Source organism: Balaenoptera physalus (assembly GCF_965194825.1).
Source record: "Balaenoptera physalus genome assembly, chromosome: 12".
NCBI lineage: Eukaryota > Metazoa > Chordata > Mammalia > Artiodactyla > Balaenopteridae > Balaenoptera > Balaenoptera physalus.
The window spans coordinates 96323568-96345954 of NC_138897.1; the positions used below are offsets into that span (position 1 = coordinate 96323568).

The following is a 22387-nucleotide window of genomic DNA, read 5'->3' on the forward strand; positions in this document are numbered from 1 at the left end:
CCTCCCACACGCAGCTTTGGACGCCGCCCACGCCCCCCCAGGACGACAACGACATCTACATCGACTCGGTCATGTGTCTCATGTACGAAACCACTCCCATCCCGGAGTCCAAGCTGCCGCCCGTGTACGTGAGGAAGGAGCGCCGGAGACACAAGACGGACCCCTCAGGTGGGTTCCTGTGGCGGGAGAGGGTTTGGCGCTCCCGGTGGCCCCGGTAACCCTCCTCCACGGCCCTGCTGCCCCGCTTCCCCGCCGACCCGCTGGCTGAAGCCGCCTCTCCGTGCAGCTGCAGGCAGGAAGAAGAAGCAGCGTCACGGGGAGGCCGTGGTGCCCCCGCGGTCGCTGTTTGACCGCGCCACGCCCGGCATGCTGAAGGTTCGCCGGGAGGGGAAAGAGCAGAAGAAGAACATCCTGCTGAAGCAGCAGACACAGTTCGCCAAGCCTTTGCCGACCTTCGCCAAGCCGGCCGCCGAGGCTGCTCCCGACAACCCTGAGTGGCTCATCAGCGAGGACTGGGCGCTGCTGCAGGTGGGCCCTGGGCCTCGGGCGGGGCCCTTTGGGGAGCGGGGAGCCCGCCGCCGCGCAGCGCCTTGACCCGCGGCGCCTGAACTTGGTCCTCCAGGCCGTGAAGCAGCTCCTCGAGCTGCCGCTGAACCTCACGATCGTGTCCCCGGCCCACACGCCCAACTGGGACCTCGTCAGCGACGTCGTCAACTCCTGCAGCCGCATCTACCGCTCCTCCAAGCAGTGCCGCAGCCGCTATGAGAATGTGCTCATCCCGAGGGAGGAGGGGAAGGTGAGGCCCCCTTCCCGCGGGGCACGCGGCTCGGCCAGGGGGAGGGAGGGGCGCGGGGCGCTGGGCGCGGCCCTGGGCTGGGGCAGACACGGCCGCAGTCCCGGTTCCCGCCGGCCGGAGCCCCTGCGCCGAGATCTTGCCCGGTACAGAGCATCCGCGCTGCTGCGTCACTCGCAAGACCCTGTGTGCTGCCTGTGGCCCGGCGCCGTCCTGGCGCTTCGTCCTGCCTCCCGGGTTGCGTGTGTAGCCGGGCACTGCTCTGTGCTCTCAGCGTCCCTGAAGGAGGGCCTCTCGGTGCCTCCCTCTTCCTGCATCGCTGTGCTTTCCCGGGGCCTTGGCCGCTGTGGCGGCTTGACAGGCGCCAGACACTCTGGTCCCAGCCGCGGGCATCACACACTCTGAGTGCAGAACAGCTGGGTACGTGGTGTCTGTCATCAGGAGGCCACCTGTGGGGCGGCCAGGCCCCACGAGTCTGCGTGGCTGCTGAGGAGGTCTCCGGGGCGCTGCCTTTTCTTGTCTCCCTTGAGCTGTATTTGTCTCTTGCCATTTCTCCGTCTGCTCTGTCCCCGCCTTGCTGCCTCTCAGCTCCTCGCCTGTCCTAGGAGGGTGTCTGTGGCCTCCATGCAGAAAGCCTGTGCACGCGGCGTCGGGCTGGCGTGTGCCTGTGGCTGGCGCCCAGTTGTAGGGTGGGAGCGATGACCGCGTCTCCTGCCTAGGACGGGCCAGGGCCTGCGGGGCAGCGGCAGACATCCTGGGCTTCGATGAAGTTTGCTCCCGGGTTTCTAATTCATGGAAGTTACTTACTTTCTTTCTATAAGCACTCTTTAACGAATCTCGGTTTTCAATTTTCTAGAAACAGTTGTCTCCAAACTGGGGGCCAGCCGCCGCTTGGTGCCCCGGGGCCGACCAGGGTGAAGGCGCGCTGGCCGCGGGCCGCTGGCTGTGTCAGCGCGGCCACTCGGCCTCACCGCTGCCTGCCGAGCTGGAGGCGGGGCGGGCGGGAAGGCCTTGCCCAGGCCGGAGGGTGTTCGCGGTCGGTGGACGACGGCCGCTGTGGCGTTGCTGTTCCATCTGTGTTGGGTCTCAGAGAGAAGGGCGGGAAGAAGGGACTCACTGTGTAAGCCGGGCATGTCACGGTAGACCTCCCAGTCGGGACCCTGTTGGCAGGCTCGGCGTCTGACCCTGCTGTGCCACCCGCATCCTGTTTCAGAGTAAGAACAACCGTCCTCTGCGCACGGGCCAGATGTACGCTCAGGACGAGAACGCCACGCACACCCAGCTGTACACGAGCCACTTTGACCTGATGAAGATGACTGCGGGCAAGAGGAGCCCCCCCATCAAGCCTCTGTGCGCGCCCCGTGCCCCTACGCCGGCTCTGCGGGGTCGGGGGGCTGGGTTCCCTGTTTGTCGTTGGCCTTCCCTTCCTTCTTCAGTGCCTTTTCCTCTCTTCAGTAATTCTCTCTCTCTCTGTGTTACAGGCTTGGCATGAATCCCTTTCAGAAAAACCCCAAGCACGCTTCTGTGTTGGCAGAAAGGTATTTCTGTGTTTGTGACACGGTTTTCATCATTTGAAATGATTTCATTTTAGTGTTTTCTTAAACCCTACAAGTTCAGTGAATTGTTGTGCAAATGGCGTGTCCAGGCATCAGCTGGGGGTGGTGTCGAGGTGAGGCGGGCCGGGCACACTTGTGTCCCCATTCACGGGACGGGGTGTCCTGCCTGCAGTCTAACAGCGTCACAGCGGCTGTGCCACCTCTGAGCTGGCATACGTCTGCTCGGCCCCGCCCTAGAAATGTACCCAGTTGACCGGGGTTGGGGGGTGCTGGTGAGTGTTCTTTCTTTCTTTCTTTCTTTATTTATGTTTAGCTCCGTTGGGTCTTGTTGCTGCACGTGGGCTTTCTCTAGCTGCGGTGCGTGGGCTTCTCGTTGCAGTGGCTTCTCTTGTTGTGGAGCATGGGCTCTAGGCACGTGGGCTTCAGTAGTTGTGGCTCACGGGCTCAGAAGTTGTGGCTCACGGGCTCTAGAGCACAGGTTCAGCAATTGTGGCACATAGGCTTAGTTGCTCCGTGGCATGTGGGGTCTTCCCTTACCAGGGCTCGAACCCGTGTCCCCTGCATTGGCAGGCGGATTCTCAACCACTACACCACCAGGGAAGACCTGGGGTGAGTGTTCTTGCCTTGAAATTTTGCAAAGGAAGAAAAATGACTGGGTAGATGGGTAGAGAGATGGGTAGGTGTGAGAGAGCGGACAGAGGGAAAGAGAACTGTACGGTCTGAGTTGCTCGGCACATTGACTTTTGCTATAAAATCCCTGCAACTTCCTGCACGTTTGCCTTTTTGTAATAAAATATCGGGAAAAAACACATGTTCGGATGGAACTTAGTTGCTCCTCTGGCTCAAGCCTTCCTCGTCACCAGGTAGGTTTTGCAGATAACGCCTGACACGGGCCCGTGCCTGCTGAGGGCCCCCGGCCCCTCCCGGCCGCACCAAGGACCAAGGCCTGCGCTGCCCGCCCGCTCCGTGCACCCCGGCCTCCACGGCCTGCTCCTCCGCCTGGCGGCTGGCTCTGCCTTGCGGGTCACTCCGTCTGGGACTGTCTCTCTGGACCCGTCAGCCCCCCGCCAGGCCCTCCCTCACACGTCACCTTCTCCTTGTTGGTACTCGCGCCCCAGCCTCTCTCTGTGTTTCTTCCTGGAGCGGATCGTCTTTGTGTTTTTACTTGACCCCTTCAGCGTCTGCATGAGCTTCGTGGACGTAGGGGTTCTAGAGGCTAGAGGCGCAGAGCACATGTTCCATATGTGCGTATTGATCGAATTGATGATTATTTCATTAATTGGTTTTCTTAACAAGAAAAGCACGCTGGGCCGGGGTTCAGCAGCGAACGAGGCGGGCCCAGTGCTGCCCTCCCGTTTCTCTCGCACGAGACACAGACTCTGAGTGAACCTCACGGAGGGCGAGGATTCACCCTGCAGGGGACAGAACCTAGCCTGGCCGAGCGGAGGAGAACGGGGCGGGTGGGCGGGCACGGAGGGCAGGGTGGGCGAATAGAAGGCTGGCCTGCAGGATGGGAGGGAGGAGGTCTGGGGATGGTGCCACCGCGGTGGGGAGCAGGGCAGCGCAGGGGTGGCCCGCAGTTTGGGCGGAAGCAGGGGCGGTGTGAGGCCGACCAGAGTGAGCTGGAGAGAGGCTGCAAGGTGAGTGCAGACCTGCAGGGCATCTCGGTGGCTCGGTTTTGTTCTTGTGTGTCTGGCGTCGGTGGGAGAGGTCGGGGGACAGGATGAGGGTGGAGTGGGGCTGGCCTTGGCCACGTGCAGGCCACGTGTGCCGCGGGGGTGCCTCTAGGAAGTGGCCAGGGTCAGGGTCTGTAAGCGGTGGGAGGCCAGGCCGTGTGCCCCGGGAGGGAGCTGGGTGTGGAGCAGGAAGTGCTGGGGCGGCTGGACCGTCGCCACGCCCAGCGGTTGAATTTCCCCCCAGCGGTGGAGGCCTGGGGCAGGCGGAGTGGGGAGTCTGCTGAGGCTGTGGCTTTGCCACCAGGCGTGATGGAGAGACACGGGGTGAGGGGGGCCAGCATGCGAATATGGGGGCGGCAGGCTGGGTTGCACGACTTCCTCAGGGGGTCGGGGGGCTGAGTGGACTGACGTGGGCGAGGTCAGAGAATGGGAGAGAACGCACTGCGCGAGCTGGGGCACGTGACGTGGGAGGGCTGGTGTCCAGAGGGGCCAGACAGGTGCAGCACCGGCACCTGGGCCGCCCTGAAATGCAGAGGCGGCGCACGAGGGCAGAGCCAGCCTCCCCGTGGCAGGACTCAAGGCTGGTAGGTGACCGTCAGTGGGGTGGGAGCCCAGGAGCCCCTGGAAGCAAGGGTTCTGTGAGAGGCTGCGTGCGGAGGGCTGTGGGGCGCTCATGGCACTGGGCGGGTGGCCGGCTGCTCTCCGCGGGGCGAGGGCTGGCGCTCAGTGCAGGCGGGGGCAGGCCTGGCTTTGGCGGGCGGGGGCGGCTGGTTTGTGGTGAGGAGCACGGCGCCGAGGGGCTTTCTTGCCCCACGTGTTCGGGGACGCGTGGTATCCAGGCGCCGTGCCGAGTGCCGCTGCTGCGGGGACCGGGCCCAGGCCCGCCTCTGGCAGGCGGTCCTTGTGAGGGAATGGGAGCCGCCGAGGTCTGGGGCAGAGTGGCAGCCTCTCCTCTCCAGGGCCGAGCCGCTTGGGCCCCGGCCTTGGCATCCGGGCACCTGGCGTCGTGGGAAATGAGGGCTTTGGATTTCTAGCACGTTTGTCTACTTAGAACTTGCAGTTTATTTCTCGTTTTTCTTTTGTCTTTAGCGGAATCAACTACGACAAACCGCTGCCTCCTATTCAGGTCGCATCACTCCGGGCGGAGCGCATCGCCAAGGAGAAAAAGGTGTGTGTGGTACAGCGGGCGGCGGGAGGGCCGCGAGGGGGGCCGGGGGCCGGGGGCCCCCCGGGCCAGCTCCTCCACACGCTCCGTTCCCTCCTGCCCCGCAGGCGCTGGCCGACCAGCAGAAGGCGCAGCAGCCGCCCGTGGCGCAGCCGCCGCCGCCACCGCCGCCACAGCCGCAGCCGCCGCCGCCCCAGCAGCCGCCCCCGCCGCTGCCCCAGCCCCCATCGGCCGGCAGCCAGCAGCCCACGGGGCCGCCCGCCGTCCAGCCCCAGGCCCAGGCGCAGCCCCCGGCGCAGCCCACGCCGCCCCCGCCGAAGGCGCCCCCCGCGATCACGACGGTGGGCAGCGCTGCAGTGCTGGTGAGAAGGCACACGGAGCGGTCGGTTCCAGCGCGCCCCTGTCCAGGGTCCTGCGGCTTCCAGCCCGCGGACCCTTCTCCCAGAGGAAGTGGGAGGCCGGCCCAGTCTCCCCCAGTCTCCCCCTCGAGGAAGCGCGTGTCTCACCCCATCTCTCCCGTGCTGGGTCAGCTCCGCCCTCCGGGCTGGGTTAACTGGGCAGCGATGTGGGAGACGAGGCCACTCTTCTAGGTGGAGGTGAGCGGGAGGTGTGGAACTAGGGTCTTGTGAAGCGTGGAGAGGTCGCCCTCTCTTGTCCCTGCAGACTCGAAGAGCAGGTACTGTTAGTGCAGCCCGCCCTCTCCCGACCCTGCCCCGCTTTCCCTCAGAGCTGTGCACGCGCGTGTGCGTCTTCAGTGCCCGTGAGAGGAAGGTGGTAAAGTGCATAAAAAAAGAAAGGCGATGTGTCGATCTTACGCACCCTGCGCTGTCGCCGCCGTGCCCTGCCGCGTCCCCTCTCTGCGTGTGCCTGGTGACACGTCGGAGTCCCACGTGGGGAAGCACTGCTGCCCGGCGCGGGACGGTCTTGTCGTACGGGGTCATTTCCACCCCATGTTCTTTGTTACATTTGCCGCAGTGGCATTCGGTGTGCACTTGGCAGCTCCGTCCTTCATTGTTCAGAAAACTAAGCACCTGCCTGGTGGGAGGGCTGCTCCCTGCCCAGGAGAGCAGTGGTGGGTGGTCAGGAAGAGACCTTCTGCAGGGCTGGCCCCTGGGCTGCGGCCAAGTGACATTAGTCAGAAAAGAATGGAAAACAGCCAGCACAGAGGCCGTGAACTTGGCAGACGTGGGGCTCAGAAGGGTCAGTGTGGCCGGAGCCTGGTGACCGAGGGACGGACTCAGCACTGTGGGAGGAGGTGGGGGGAGAGGGGGCTCAAGTCAGCCTTGCGGGCCGAGTAACCGTGACCAAGAGTTTGGATTTGATCCTGATGAGGTGGAAGGCTTTGGAGTGTTTACGCGGGGCGGAGCTTGACCTGAAATTCAAATGGTTTTCTTTCTTCAGCAGGCGGGAACCATCAAGACATCTGTCACAGGGACAAGCATGCCCACGGGTAAGAAGTCACACGGGCAAGATGGCGCTGCTGGAGGTGCGTTCTTTCCTGTCCTCCTACCTCCTGGCCTCTCCCCGCAGGCGCGGTGAGTGGAAACGTGATCGTGAACACCATCGCCGGCGTCCCCGCCGCCACCTTCCAGTCCATTAACAAGCGCCTCGCCTCACCCGTGGCACCTGGAGCCTTGACTGTGAGTTGCCCCTGCTCCTGGGCGCTTTTGGTGGCATGCATGACCCAGGACGCTGCAGTAGCTGTTGGCTTCTTAAAAAAAATTCCGTTCCATTGGTACAGAAAGTCCTGATCTAGTTTGCGTTTCATAAAATACCGAGGACATTGAGGGGTGCAGAGGATGGTTTCCACGTGTGCTTTCTGGGAGAGAGAGTGTTGAAATCCCCCACCGTGGTTCCAGGAGGAGGGAGGGGGTGCGAGGGCACCTCTCCAACTCCACGGACAGGGTGCCCACGTGCTGTAGCGGCAGGTTTGCCCGTGTGTGTGGACGTGGCGCCATTGCACAACGGGACACAAGGCGGGGCAGTGTGTTTATGGGTGTCTAGGCCCACGCGTGGGAAACAGGAAGGGGCCAGATCTGGGCAGAGGGAAAGACGCAGAGCGACGCAGAGCCACAAGACCTCTGAGCATGTAACCAGAAGGAGACAGGGCACTCACCAAAGGACACACCTGCCCGTCTGTGGTGTTTCACCATAGAAAACAAAAATAAACAACTGAAATTAAGGAGTTTACATTTACATCCTGAGTTGCAGTTTAGTCACAGATCTAAAGACAGCATGTGCCCTGAGTGAGAAGCTGCTTCAAAGTCAGCAGTGCTTTGGCAAATAGAGTGACGTCCCTGTTGGGTTCTGAGAAATGTCTTTTCTATGAAGGTGTTGTTGGTAGTGAACTAGATAGTGTGGTGTTGGGAAAAGGATGGACACATAGATCCATGGAGTAGGATAGAGAGTCCAGAAATAGACCCATGTGTACATAGTTGATTAATTTTTACTAAGAGTGCCGGGGGAGGGACTTCCCTGGTGGCACAGTGGTTAAGAATCCGCCTGCCAATGCAGGGGACACGGGTTCGAGCCCTGGTCCAGGAAGATCCCACATGCCACGGAGCAGCTAAGCCCGTGTGCCACAACTACTGAGCCTGAGCTCTAGAGCCCGTGAGCCACAACTACTGAGTCTCCGCTCTAGAGCCCACGAGCCACAACTACTGAGCCCACGTGCCACAGCTACTGAGCCTGCGCCCCTAGAGCCCCTGCTCTGCAGCAAGAGAAGCCACCACAATGAGAAGCCCCGCACGGCAACGAAGAGTAGCCCCCACTTGCCACAACTAGATAAAGCCCGCACACAGCAATGAAGACCCAACGCAGCCAAAAATAAATAAAATTTAAAAAGAAAAACAAAAGAGTGCCGAGGGATTTAAATGGAGAAAGGGCAGTCTTTTCAACAAATGGTGCTGGAGGAATTGGGGAGCCATTCAAAGCCGAATGAACTTTGAACTGTTACTAATACTGTATATGAAAAGTCACTCAAAGTGGATCATGGGCCCATATGTAAAACCCAAAACTATAAAATTTCTAGAAAAAAACACAGAACATCTTTGCTTGGTTTTAGGCAAAGATATCCTAGGATACCAAAAGCCTACAAATTATGAAAAAAATTAATAAATGAGGCTTCATCAAATCAAGAACTTCTGTTGTTTGGAAGATATTGTTAATAAAATGAAAAGCAAGGCATGGAAAATATTTGAAGAACGTATCTGATAAAAAGGCTGGTACTTAGATTATACAAAGATTTTTCAATCAATAATAAGAAAACAAACAACTTTTAAAAGTGGACAAAAAAATTTTTTTTTAACGGCCAGAAGATTTGAGCAGTTACTTCACCATGGAAGATACATACGGAGATACATACGTATATATACACAGCGTATGGGTAGCAGATGAATGCGAAAAGATGTTCAACGTTGTTAGTCACTAGGGAAATGTAAATTAAAACTACAGTCGTCTACTACTACTACACATCTCTGAGAAGGGCTGTAAAAAAAGAAAAGCCTGGCAGTATCAAATGCTGGTGAGGATGCAGAGCAGCTGGAACTCTCATTGCTGATGGGAAAGCAAAACCTGAGCAGTCACTCTGGAAAACAGTTTATTTCTTACAAAATTAAACGTACACCTACTCTCCAACCTATCAGTTCCACTCCTAGGTTTTCTCCCAAGAGAAATGAAAACACATCTGCACAAAAAACCTGAGCATGAATGTGCTTAGTGGCTGTGTTCATAATTACGATATAAGGGAACAGCCCAAATGTCCTTGAGCAGGTGAGCGGAAGGGAAGATGGTGCACCCGTCCCATCTGGCACTGCCCGGCGGTGCAGGAGACTGCTGGCACGTGCGGCTGCACGGCGGATCTCAGTGGCGTTGTGCTGGCTGACAGGAGTTTTGAAAGCCTTCATGTGTGTGTGATTCCATTTAAACCACATGGAAAAGGCAAGGCTTTAGGGACAGAAAACAGAATATGTTCTGTATCTGTATCTGGTGGCTACTCGGCCTTATACATTTATAAAAATTCATAGAACTGTATTCCTGAAACAGGTGAATTTTACTGTATGTGAGTTACACCTCAATAAATTGGGTTTAAAAAATTAGAATAACTCTAAGCAGTAGAGTAAATATGAAAACAGTTTTTCTAGGATGTGACCGGATTATTTCATTTATTTTTCTTTCTACTTTGTAATAAACCACTTTAGACTCAGCCGCTTCACTGAATACAGAAGCTATTAGTTAGGCTTGTGGCATTAGGATCATTTCCTATGACCAGTGTCACTCCTTCTGTGAGGTTGGCAAGCCCAAATCATTGCACTTGGTATTTTATTTTGAAAAGACCTATTTCTGTGGTCATATTTTTAAAAGATAAAGCAATTTATCCACAATGTATTTTTTGAACAGCTCTTACAGACAAGATACTCTCCCTGGTGATGTGGGGCTAGAAGTAGGACTCAAACACACGGCTTGCTTTCATGGGGTTCTTACAGTCAGTCCTGTGGCCGCACCTAAAAGAGGTAAAGGGAGGTAAAGATAACAGGGAGGTTTTCTGGAGAAGGGAGCATTGGGCTTCCACAGAATAGGAAGATGTCATCCACAAAAACGGCTCTTTGGAAGGCAGGGCAAGTCGTACAAGCAAAGGTTTAGTGGTGGGAAAGTGAATGGTGTATACTGGGCACAGCAAGCGGTTCTGTTTGGACGGAGCACAAGATGCATTAGCAGAGAAGCGGTAGTTCCCACAACCTCTCAGAGGCTCTTGAGCGGCTGCGTGTGATTGGTCTTGTGTGACAGTGAGCCTAGGCTGTCATGGGGTTTGGATTTCAGGCTGAAGAATGTGGATTTCATTCACCAGGCGATGGGGAGCCCTTGAAAATCTTTGAGCAGAGGTGTGTTTTAGGGAAATTCATGTGATGTTTTATGTGTAGAGTAGATGATTGCAGAAAAGGTTAGAGAGAAAGCTGTTTCAGTAGTGCAGGAAAGGACTTCTGTTTCTGGTGATAAGGTGAGTTAAGTTATTTATACCACTCTGCTAATGAAAAGAACTGAAATTATTGGATAAAATTTTTAAATATCCTCTTCAAAGTTTCAAGGAGCTGACAAAAGAGTAAATAATTATTAGGCCAAAATCTAAGGGAAGAGGCAACCCAGAGAGATACACAGGGTGCCCTTGTGTCCGCCTTGGAGTACACTTCACCTTCTCAGGCAGGGGGACCCCCCCGTTCAAGCCCAAGGCTCGACTCACCCAGGTGGAGAGTCTAAAAGGAGGCATTGATGCCTTGAGGCAGGCCCCCAAATGGCTAAGCCCTTAGGGCAGGGTGAAATAGAAGTAAAATCCATCATGCTGAGCAGAGCGTGGGGCGGGGGCTCTTCCTGTGGAGCTCTAGCCCCAAGTCAGCTGTCAGTTTGCATCTCACGTTGATGACTCCCCAAAAGGGCTCCCAGAGCCCCTCAAATTGTGACGTAGACCTGGATGAGCAGTGTTCCTGGGTAAGTGGCCAGAATAAAATGCAGATTTTCTGGAGGAATGTGCCTTCATCCTGGACTTCTTAGAATGTCCACAGTGATTTTCAAGTATAATGAGCCGCATATAATAGCAGATAACCAAACACACACGGAAAGAAGGCACCACGAGTGAGAACCAACAGAAACAACAGCCACTGGGCAGATCCTCAAAGACTTGAGATGGTGGGGTCCCCAGGCGTAGATTAGAGAACAATGATACTTTCTACTTTAAAGAAATAAAAGAAGCTTGCGAATGTCTGTGAAAACCAGGAAACTGTACTTAAAAGAATACAGAGAACTTTAAGAAATGAAAAGTATGGTTACCAGTACTGAAAAATAAATATCTTATAATTGGGCTTAATATCACTTTCCACACGGCTGAAGAGAGAGTTAGTGAACTGGAAGATAAATGGGAAGAAGTTTTCTCCCGAATGCAGCACTGGGAGACAGCAGGTGGGAGTGCGGAAGAGAATTGAAAGCCACAGAAGATGGAGTGAGAGGATGTACTCAGAGTTCCAGACAGAGAGAAAGTTGAGCAGAGACAATACGTGAAGATGTAAGAGTTTCCCAGAACTGATTGATGACCCTGATCCATATACACCACAGCTCAACTAGTCCCGGTCGGGGGCGATGAAAGGGGCTCCACACGCACATGATGCCAACGACAAGGAGGTCTGCAAAGCAGCCTGAGAAAGTCAGGTCGCCTCCAGAGGTACAGCTGCTTGCTTCTCGGCGGTAGTAATGAAGCCAGGAACCAGCTCCTGGAATGCAATGACATCTTCATTGTAGTCAGAGAATATAACTGCCAGCCCTGAAAATACCTTGAAGAACAAACATTTCCAAACAAAACCTAAGAGAATTCCCTATAGATCTCGACTAAATGAACTGATTGAGGTGAAAACGGACTTTACAAACAACAGTAACTTACTGTAGGGTCAACAAAGGCAGACATAACACACACGATACAATGACATGAGCAGGGCTCAGGATGTTGAAACATTCCAGAATCCCTTTATTGTTAAGGAAAAGTGTGAAATTATGGATTAGACTTCTGTAAGTTCTTGATACAATTTTTAGACAAGCCACCAAAAGAATAAGAATAGAGTATAACTTCCAAACTTTGGGAGGGGAAAGTGGGATGAGAAGAAAGTAATCTGCAGGAAGGCAAGAAAGGTGATTAAAAGAAATACGGAACGGGTGAGTTGAATAGGAAGCACAGAATAAGATGTTGGATTTGGATTCAAATATGTAGGTAATGAAATGTAAGATTAGGGACAAACTAGACAGGAAAACATAATGACCGGCTGCACCTAGGGGGCCAGCAGGGTCCAGCGTCATGTTTCAGGGTGCTTTCAGAGGCGGACTCGGTGGAGCTGGGCCCAGTCTGCGGAGGGGCTGCGGCAGCCGTGGCTCCGAGGGACGAGGACACGGCGAGGCTGCTCTGCGCTGCAGGCGAGGCCAGGTCGAGACGCCGCGCGGGTCCAGGGCTGCAGCCTGCGCACCTGGCTGGGGATAGCCACGGGGGGTTAGGGGCCTGTACGTTTCTGGGGAATAAACACGGTCATCTGGATGGTTCCTGGGACCACAAGGTCTTTTGAGTGAGGACAGCGGGACGGGGACAGGCAGTGTTTTAGACTGGGGGTGGCAGCGTCGCGATCTTCCCTTCTGCGGGCGACCCATCCACGCTAGCCCTAGGCACAGGCTTGGAGTTCACAAGGGAAACAGTCCCTCAACACCCTGTCAGAAGGCCAGCATCTGGAATGTGCCTCGTCTTCCAGGATTTAGAGTTCGGTGCCCTTTTCTCCGCACCCGATGACGGGAAAGAGTCTTGCGTGTCGCGCAGCAGCCTGACAGTTTTCTTCTCTTTGCCTTTTCCAGACCTCGGGAGGCTCTGCTCCTGCCCAGGTGGTCCACGCCCAGCCTCGAGCAGTTGGGTCCCCGGCCACGGCCACGTCCGACATGGTGTCCCTGGCACCGACTCAGGGCGTTCGAGCGGTCACCTCGGTGACGGCCTCGGCTGTGGTCACTACCAGCCTGACCCCGGTGCAGACCCCGACGCGGTCTTTGGTGACTCAAGTGTCCCAAGGTAAAGGCAGAGTTGGTTTCCTGTGTGACCTGCCCTGCTCTTCAGGCTCCTTAGGGCTCAGGCTTGCACGCGTGTGCGGGGCTGCAGTCTCACCAGGCGACCTCTTCAGCCACAGGGGTCCAGCTGCCGGGGAAAACCATCACGCCCGCGCACTTCCAGCTCCTGCGGCAGCAGCAGCAGCAGCAGCAGGCGGCCTCTCAGGTGCAGGTCCCGCAGATCCAGGGCCAGGCCCAGGCGCCGGCGCAGATCAAGGCAGTGGGCAAGTTGACACCGGTGAGCGTCCTCTAGAAAACCGAACGCACACACTGTGTGATGATGCCTTGACGTGCCATGTGATTCAGAGTGTGTTTTGCACAATCTGCCATCGTCTTTATGTGGGAAGTGTGTTTGTGTTGTCTTTAGAAATCACTTGGCACACAGGGCCGCTTCCATGATCACGCGACCAGCTTGTTCACAGCTCTCGGAGGCCTTAATCCCTGTTTCCGGATGGGTCTTCCCACTCGCTTGCGTGTGCTCTGTGCTCAGGCTCCAGGGACCCTTTTCCCAGCCTGAGAAAATGTCAGTGAAAAGGGTTCCTCGACAGTTTTAAGAGACGAGGTGGTGAAGACTCGGTTTCTTGAGGAATAGTTCATTTGCAGTATTGTTTCTCTCATTTGAGTGCTGATGTTCCTGAATTTTGCCAGTCTGTGTACGACCTGTACTGTTACCTAAGTAAACACATTCGTTTTAAAAGGAAATACTATATTCCTGCCACGAATGGAAAAGCATTCATACTCACCATAGAAAGTAACCAGAAAAGCGTGTAATAAAAGCAAGATGGCACTTCAGAATTCCAGCTAGCTGCCGGGCCCGCCACAGTAAGTACCTGACCTCGGGCCTGCCCCTTGCGGGTGACAGAGGGGACGAGGGCGCTGGAGGGCGCTGAGGACGTGCGAGCACCAGCTGAGACTTCTTCGTCCCGGAGGCACCCGAACGCGCGCCAGGGAAACGAGGCGTTCCGTCCTGCATCACACCAGCCACAGCTCAAGGGCGCAAGGCCACACGTGGCTGTGACTGCCGCGTTGGACAGCCCAGCTCCGAACGTGTCCGTCGCCGCCGAAGCTGGCGGACAGCGCTGAGTTAGGGTTGCCTCGCCCGGCAGAGGCGAGCTCTCAGAGCTGGTCTCCGCCGCTGCCGCCCCACGGCCCGCCTTCCCACCTCCCCGCTCCTCCCGCTCTAAGGCAGCAGGGCCTTCAGCTGCCCCTGCTCCCCTCTTCCAGCTGCTCAGAGCCCCACGTACCGGCTCACTTGCCTGGTTCTGTTACTCCCTTCCCTTTCCTCTCCTAAACCAGTGGCAAAGTCCTTTTCTTTTTCAGCACCTTGAACGAGATCGGACGGTCGTGAATAACTCAATACAAATTTCCTTAAAACATTTTTATTCGCTAAAATATTTCCTGAGCTATCTTTATCGTGATACTTTGACTTCTTTTAAAGACATGGGTTTATTTACCAATTAAACTTCCATTTGGAGACAGTTGGAGTACAAAATTTAGAGCTAATGCTTATCTTACAGCACATTTTAAAATTTCAAGAGGGACGACGATTTTAAGACTTAAAGAATTTTTGGTGGTGCTGCAGATTTGAATCGCCTTGCTTGTAAGCGATAAGAACCCAGAAATTTTGCTATGAGTTTGCTAATCTGTGAGAATCACTGTTGCTAGTTTTCGTCAGTGGTAAGGGAACATTTAAAAAATGTTGGCAAGGCCTGGAGGACGGTTTGCACACTGCACGTCAGCAACTGTTTACTTCGGCATTGAACGGGTAGTAGAACAGTAACTTAAAACCAAGATATATACGAAATGGAATACAGTTGACGTTGATGAAAAGATTACTTTATCTGGGTTTTAGGAACACCTGATCAAAATGCAGAAGCAGAAACTGCAGCTGCCCCAGCAGGCGCCCCCAGCACAGGCCCCGCCGGGGCCCCCGCAGCCAACGGCACAAGTGCAGGTGCAGCCCCCGCAGCCCACGCAGCAGCAGAGCCCCCAGCTCACCACGGTCACGGCCCCGAGGCCCGGCGCCCTGCTCACGGGCACCACCGTGGCCAACCTCCAGGTGGCCCGGCTCGTAAGTTCCGGTCGATACGCTTGTTTTTCCAGAGCAGCGTCTCCTTCCGTTTTAACTGAACCGTTGTTGCTCGCTCAGGCCCTTGCAGGTATTATGGCGGAGTGACAAGTAAAGGCACGGTCGTTCCCCCAGGAACTTAAGTTCTCCTCGGAGAGGGCGAAACAGCACGTGGGAGACATTTACACAGTCACGCTTTCCAGAATGTCGGTGTCGCAGAGCTTATGGTGGCCTGAGAGGCTGGGGGGTTGGGGAGCGAGCCCGACCACGGAGAGAGAGCAGGCTTTACGTGGAGGGGGGGGGGGCGACGGGAGGGCGAGATGTGGCCCCTGGAAGGTGTCCCGGTGCTGCTGGGGCAGAGGCCAGGCACGAGGCCCGTGTGGTCAGAGCAGAGGGGAGGTGGAGGGGCGAGCGAGGCCCCAGAGCCAGGCTCAGGGGTCACGGTGCTCTGCAGGCCCGGAGAGGCATCGAAGGTTTCTGAAGGAGGGGATGATGGTGTGGTGAAAGGGGTGTCTGGGAACGCCAACTACGTTCGGCACGTGTCGAGGCGGTGTCCTGGAGCCCAGATGCTGTCACATCAGGCAGGCCAGTACCCAGCGCGGGCGGCTCCCTTTCTGGCACTGGCGACAGCTAGCATTAGGGATCCTGCTCTGGGTCAGGTGCTGCCGTAGGCTCTCCGCCTGTCACCTGATTGGTGCTGAGGCAGGAGTGGGTGCTTTGATGCTAGCTCCATTTTGCAGGTGCAGAAACCAAGGCACACACCTTCAGTAACTTACCCAGATCTTACAGCTTGTCACCCACAACACAGCTGTGATCTGGAGCTCTGGGGGCCCAGGCTCTGCTTCCCGTGTGCTTCACTCCACTTTTAAGTCTGTAAGAGAGGGGCTAGAAGTGGACAAAAACTGTGAAAGCAAGCTTGGTGTCACCTGTGTTCACAAGAAAATGCCAATTCAAATGAGCAGAGTAGTAATCACGCACGATGGCCCGCCTTGGGGCAGCCCACGCCTCGGGCGGGGCTTGCCAGCGGGAACCGGCTCCCTCTGGAGAGGCTTAGAGTCAGTTGAGCTAAGAAATGTGCCCATTATTTTACCCAATGATTCTATTTCTGCTATATCCTAAAGAAATAATAGAACAAGTACAAAGTAATAAACGTACAAACTTGTATCAGGGGAGACGTGACTGTCCATTACTGAGGAGCTGACTAAACAGACTGTACGGCATGCACACAGTGGAAGAGTACACAGCTTTGGAAAAGGATTGTTGCAAAAGGAGGAGAGTCAGGGTACAGAATGTCTAGAATCCTTCCCATTTTACACACTCTGCTGGCAAGCCGCACAGATAAGGACCAGGTCTGGTGGGCTGGGTATCATTCCCACGTCCACACGTGGGCACCTCAGGGTTATGGCTGATTTTTACTTCCTTGTATTTTCTTAGGTAGTCTGAGCTTTTGTATGTATAAAGACGGGTCTACTTCCAGTTTCCTTTTAAAAAATATAACTTAAGGAAAAAAGTGCTTGGTAGCCGAGTGATAAGTCGCAGGAGGTGGAGCTCCTGTGGAGACCGAGGGTGGCCCTTGGTGGGAGGCCGAGGCCATAATTTCGGGCTGATCTTCTGTGGCCGCTGAGGGATAGGAGACGAGCGTAGGAAGTGTGGCGGGAGCGGGGTGCTGTCAGGCTCTGAGATGCAGGAGGCAGAGACGCTCGCTGTGGGACAGGAGCACATCTGAGCAGCAGTGCGCCCGGGCGTCCGGGGGCTGCCGAGCCCCGCACCCTGTGTCCGCTGGTGACGGTCAGGGCACGTAGGCGACCCACAGTGAGCTGGTTTCCATTAGCTGACCGCCACGCAGCACCTTTGTGAATGTGTCAGTTTCTCACCACCTGACCGCTGGTGGGGAAATGTCTGCAGATGTGTGGAATGCTGAATGTCTCTGGACTCTCCCATTGTTTTCACTGTCTAGACCCGGGTCCCCACTTCACAGCTGCAGGCTCAAGGGCAGATGCAGGCCCCGGCGCCCCAGCCAGCCCAGGTGGCACTGGCGAAGCCCCCGGTGGTGTCGGTGCCCGCAGCCGTGGTCTCCTCGCCGGGCGTCACGACGCTGCCCATGAACGTTGCTGGGATCAGTGTGGCCATCGGGCAGCCGCAGAAAGCCGCAGGTGCCTGTCTCATGCCACCCCTCGCCCCCCCGCCGCTCTGCATACAGCCTTGAGTGGGGCTGACAAGCCTTTTCTAGTTAGTAGCTGTGGCCCGCAGTCATCTCGGGTGTGTCACGGTTTATTTTAGCAGAAGTGTCCCTCGATTTAACCATTCACTTTCTTAACTTCCCCAACCTTTGTCCAAATGTCGTTGTGAACCTAGAAACATTTTAAGTAGATGTAAGGGAGGCTTTATTTAGCTCAGCGTTATTTCAGCGTGTAGTTTTCTGCACAGAAATCACCGAAGCTGAACTCACCGTGAGCCCTGAGACCTTGTCCCTCCTTGGCGCTTGTGATTAAATGACCTGATCGGTGTTCTCAGGGCAGACTGTCGTGGCCCAGCCTGTGCACGTCCAGCAGCTGCTGAAGCTCAAGCAGCAAGCCGTCCAGCAGCAGAAGGCCATCCAGCCGCAAGCCGCCCCAGGCCCGGCCGCCGTCCAGCAGAAGGTACTGGGTTCCCGGTTGTCCCCTCTTTACGTGAGTCGGGCCCCGCTGCCAAGCGTGGGATGCACGGAGGTGGAGAGGGTCCTGAACCGGCCCTGCTTGGCTGCCTGGCCTCCATGCACCAGAGACCCCGTGGTTGTGGCCTTGGGCTGCACAGAGGACGGCCTTGGGGCTGGCCCTGGAGGGAGGGCACAGTTCATGAGAGGGGGAGCCCCCATGCACTGCGGGCTCATGGGGCAACTGTGAAGGACGCAGGGTGTTGAACTTCATGACTGGGAGGGGCCGGAAGGACTCGGGGAAGCAGGTGTAGCTCCTGGTGTGCGACCCGTCTAGGTGCACAGGAGCCAGCTGAGGACCGTCTCCGTGTGTGTGTGAGTGTGTACGTGTGTGTGCGTGTGTGTGTGTGTACGTGTGTGTGCGTGTGTGTGTGTGTGTACGTGTGTACACATGCGCTCGCCATCAGAGGATGGACGGAGGGAGGGGCGAGAGGGGACAGGGTACTGTGAGAGGAGTGCTGTCAGCGACCCCCAGACTCAGAAGGCGGGGGGGGGGGGGGCGGCAGCTCTGAGCTGATTCAGGCCCCAGAGGCGAGTCCTCCTCGGAGGCGGGGGTTCGGGGCCGCGCTGACGAGCAGGAGCAGAGGCAAGGCGCTCTGTTTCCCGGGGCTTCTGCCTTGTCTGCCCCCTGCTGGCCCGAAGCCTGGCGTACAGGTGATGACGACTTGGCTCTTGAACGCCGTGTTGTATCTGCGCTGCTTTCTGAACCGGAGCGCGCCGGCGCACTGTCCCCGTGTGCTGAGGGCTCCGCAGGCGGCTGGTGCCCATTCTCAGAGACTGACCGACGCGCAGCGACGTGAAGTGACTTCTGGGGTGGGCCGTGCCGGGCTGGGAGGCAGTGTGACAGGAACGGAGACCGGGCTGGGACATCACGGAGGCTTAGCCAGCGTCTGAAAGAGAGAAGGAGAAGGGCTGTAGCCAAAGTGCCAGTTGGTATGTTCACGTAACTTGAAAGAAGACTTCTGAGACGTTAAAACTGTCCAGAGCTGTGGCTTTGTAAACCGAATATATGGGCCACATACACGCATGGCTTTCTGAATAGTATTTAAACGCTCCTGGCAGGGAAAACTGAAAATCAGACTAAATGTGTAAAGATTGTGCGTACAGGTTTGTTTCTGTTTGTGCTAAATAGTTTTGAGTATATGCCAAATTCTTAAAGTTAGATTTGGGAAACTGTGTGTGTTTTCTGTATTGTCAAGTTCACTCGCTTAACTTACGTGATGAGCAGACATGGCACCAGGTGCCTCAGAAGATGGGAGACGAAGCCCAGCCTGGCTGTGAGGGGACCTCCCAGCAGGGGAGGAGGTGACCCAGGACCAGGCACCCCGCGGGGGCAGCAGCAAGAACAGGGCAGCGGGCAGGCAGGGCCAGGAGCCGGGGTGGTCACGCTGCGGGCGTCTGGGGGCAGTCGGGGCCCACGGAGGAGGCCCGGTGGCTCTGAGAAGGGGACACAGAGCCTTGCCTGCTCTAACCCTGGGCGGCCTCTTTTTCCTCAGATCACGGCACAGCAGATTGCTGCTCAGGGCCAACCACAGAAGGTCACCTATGCCACCCAGCCAGCCCTTAAAACCCAGTTTCTCACCACGCCCATCTCCCAGGCCCAGAAACTGGCTGGGACCCAGCAGGTGCAGACCCAGATCCAGGTGAGCAGCGGGGAGCCCGAGGGCTGGGAGCAGACACGGCGGGCGCTCGGAGGTAGAGCGGGGGACGCCGCCAACCAGCGCCCCATGGAGAGCGTCGTGGGGCCCTGCAGCGTGGCCGGGGGGCCGCGCTCAGGTCCTGCTGCGGTGGCAGGCTCTGCTGTGAGGCTCTTCCAGGGCTCGTGGTTGTCCCTCCGCTGCCGCCGGCTGCCCGGCATCGCCCGTCTCCTGGGTCCCGCCACACGCGTGACGCCCGGGACGGGGTGCGGGGCTGTGTGTACGCCCACCCGCTGAGCTCCTGTGGTCCCTCAGCTGCGGCCCGTGCCGGCCTGCCATCTGCCCTCCTGTGGCAGCGGTGCGAATCTGCTGACCGTCGGGGCCCCTCCCTTGGGACGAGCCTGTTGTGGGGGCTTCCCGGTGGGGCTGTACGTCCCGGGCGTCTGCCTTTGGGTCTGTGTGTCACACTTCTCCCGGCTTGTGCCTTATCTGCTCACTCACTTTACGAACAGAGCTTCTGAATTTGAGTGTATTGGAATTTATCAATCTCTTTGTGTCTGAATAGTGCCTTTTGTGCTTTGCTTAAGAAATCCTTCCCAGAGGTCATGGTGCTGTTTCCTAGATCATCTTCTAAAAACTTGATAATTTTTTTGTTCACATTTATGTCTTTAACCTTCCTGGAATTGGTTTTTGGAGATTTAATTTTTCCACGTGAACGCAATGCCCTGTTACTTTCACACTACTCATTCAGGAGTCCCTCCTCTCCCGCGACCCACCGTGTGACCAGGCACACGTGGCGTGCGGTTCCTCGGGGGCTCCTCTTCAGCGCCGCGGTCCCGGTCCCCGTGAGCCCACACTGCCCTCTCCTCGTCTCCCTGCTGCACCATGATTCTCGGCATCCACCGCCTGCTGGCGGGGACGTCCTGCTGTCCCGGTTCTCTGCACTTCCGTATCGATTTTGAGTCAGCTTATTTAGTATACACGCCGTGGTCAAAACTGATGGGGTTTTTGTTAGAACTGCGTTGACTCTGTAGATCAGTTTGGGGGAGAGTGGACATCTCTACAGCCTTGACCTCAGGTTCACCGACATGATACATCATTTGCTGTTTAAATCTTCTTTAATGCCCTTTAAGTAAGTTTTCTGACTTTTTTTTCCGTCATGATCTTATTGCATGTATTAGATTTATTCCTAAGTAATGTGCATTTTCTGATACTCTGCTCTAAGTTCCCTCTTTTTGTCTGTGTCTCTAGGACACTGTATGTTGACTTTTGAATCCCGCAGCCTCAATCTGTTCTAGTTGGTTTGCATTTCCTTTGTGTCGATCACATCACCTGTGAGTCCTGGCGGCTGGCATCTTCCCCTTCGTCCTTCTCTTTCTTATTCCCGCCTCATCGTGCTGGGGACGCCTGCCGGGCAGTGTGACAGGTGCAGACAGGAAGCTCGGCCACATCGCTCTCCTGATGGTTGTTCTGCGGGGTTGGGTTTTTAAAATCACCCTTCAGCACAGTAAGAAAATTCTCTTCTTTATCTAGATTGCTACAACTTTTTGTTCCTTTGGTTGTGGTGTTTTGTCTTTTTAAAAACCCTCTGTCTGCACCCCTCCCCTCGTGGTCCCTCCAGTCTCGAGGCTTTGAGCCCATCTCTGTGCCCATGAGCCCAGATTCGCATCTGCAGCCAGCTCTCATCCCGCCCAGGGTTTTAACCCTGGCTGCCTTTGGACGGCCCCCCGGAGGTGTGTGCCTCTGTACCTGAGCCCTTCCTCCTCCAGCTCTGGGACAGCAGTTCTGTCTTCCCTGACCTTCAGCCTTGCCTGGGCCAAACCCTCTGCTGTTCTTCACGCTCCAGACCCGGCCCAGGACGGATCCCGTGGTGAAGTGCGCTGAGACGTGCTTTGTGGCGGCGTGGGGTCCCTTTGTCACCTCCAGGTCAGGTTTATCCGGGGTGTTGTGCCTACTAGTTGGCTGCTTCTGTCAGTTATGAGAGGGGTGAGTTAAAATCTCCCATTCTGGGCCTCCCCTGGCGCTCCAGTGGCTGGGACTCCACGCTTCCGCTGCCGGGGCGCGGCTTCCATCCCTGGTCGGGGAACTGAGGATCCCACGTGCCGCCTGGCACAGCCAAAAAATGGAGGAAAAAGACCCCTCCCATTCTGGTTATGGGTTTATCCGTTTTTCCTTATATTCCTTTCTATTTTTGCTTTTTATATTAGGTGCTTTATTATTAGCTGCACATAAATTGAAATTTTAAATTTTATTATTTTGAAGTACTGTTTTGGTCTGGCAGCCTGTTGTGCCTCCTACTGAGAACTCCACCCGTACGTCACGGGAACAGTCGGCTGGACGCCGCCTCACTCTCACCGTGCCGCGTCTCGGTTCTGGTCCTTTACCTGTGACGCGTCCACTCCCTTTATGGTGAGGCCTGGGAGGGGCGGCCTTCAGCTTCCATGTTGTTTGGGTTTTCAACTTGTTCTGTTTTCTCTTTCCAGCCTTACTTGCCTTCTCTTATCACATTTATGTATTTATTTTTTCTCATTCTGGGTTTTTTTCCTCCTCTGACTCGTTTGAAAATTACATGTTTTCTTTCTTTTCTCTAAGTGGTCATCCTAAAATCTCCATGTGCAGATTTACCTTTTCAAAGTATAGCACAGGGCTTCCCTGGTGGCACAGAGGTTGAGAATCTGCCTGCCAATGCAGGGGACACGGGTTCGAGCCTTGGTCTGGGAAGATCCCACATGCCACGGAGCAACTGGGCCCGTGCACCACAACTACTGAGCCTGCACGTCTGGAGCCTGTGCTCTGCAACAAGAGAGGCCGTGATAGTGAGAGGCCCACGCACCGCAATGAAGAGTGGCCCCCACTTGCCGCAACTGGAGAAAGCTCTCGCACAGAAACGAAGACCCAACACAGCCAAAAAAAAAAAAAAAAAAAAAAAGTATAGCACAAACCACCGTCTCTGCCTTGCTCTCGAGCACTGGTCTGTCAACACCGTTGCTCCCTGGCCCTCCCAACTCACATGCCGCTGCAATCACGCAGTTTCCTTCTATCCTGTTTCATTTTCACTTTTCATGTAAAATTACTTTTCTTCTGCTTGAAGTACACCCTTCAGAGTTTCCCATAGTGTTTGAAAATGCCTGTATTTCACTCTTGTTCCTGAAGGATGCTTCTGCTTGGTATGGAATTCTAGAT

The 22387-nt window shown here is 55.9% G+C and overlaps 1 protein-coding gene across 19 annotated transcripts in view; it reads left to right on the forward strand.

Annotated features, from left to right (window-relative positions):
• Window positions 1-22387, forward strand: part of EP400 (E1A binding protein p400) — a 114226-nt gene that overhangs the window by 85846 nt on the left and 5993 nt on the right. For 12 of the 19 annotated variants that reach the window (XM_082417156.1, XM_082417155.1, XM_082417144.1 and 9 more), the window contains 15 exons: window positions 15-168; window positions 287-528; window positions 623-796; window positions 2007-2143; window positions 2275-2331; window positions 5115-5193; window positions 5298-5552; window positions 6592-6640; window positions 6721-6830; window positions 12565-12772; window positions 12882-13045; window positions 14660-14878; window positions 16833-17028; window positions 17390-17514; window positions 19064-19210. In XM_082417156.1, coding sequence (XP_082273282.1) covers window positions 15-168; window positions 287-528; window positions 623-796; window positions 2007-2143; window positions 2275-2331; window positions 5115-5193; window positions 5298-5552; window positions 6592-6640; window positions 6721-6830; window positions 12565-12772; window positions 12882-13045; window positions 14660-14878; window positions 16833-17028; window positions 17390-17514; window positions 19064-19210 — 2316 coding nt within the window. Of the gene's footprint in view, window positions 1-14; window positions 169-286; window positions 529-622; window positions 797-2006; window positions 2144-2274; window positions 2332-5114; window positions 5194-5297; window positions 5553-6591; window positions 6641-6720; window positions 6831-12564; window positions 12773-12881; window positions 13046-14659; window positions 14879-16832; window positions 17029-17302; window positions 17515-19063; window positions 19211-22387 lie in introns of those variants that run through there. The other 7 variants (XM_082417157.1, XM_082417150.1, XM_082417152.1 and 4 more) reach the window with 3 other exon arrangements.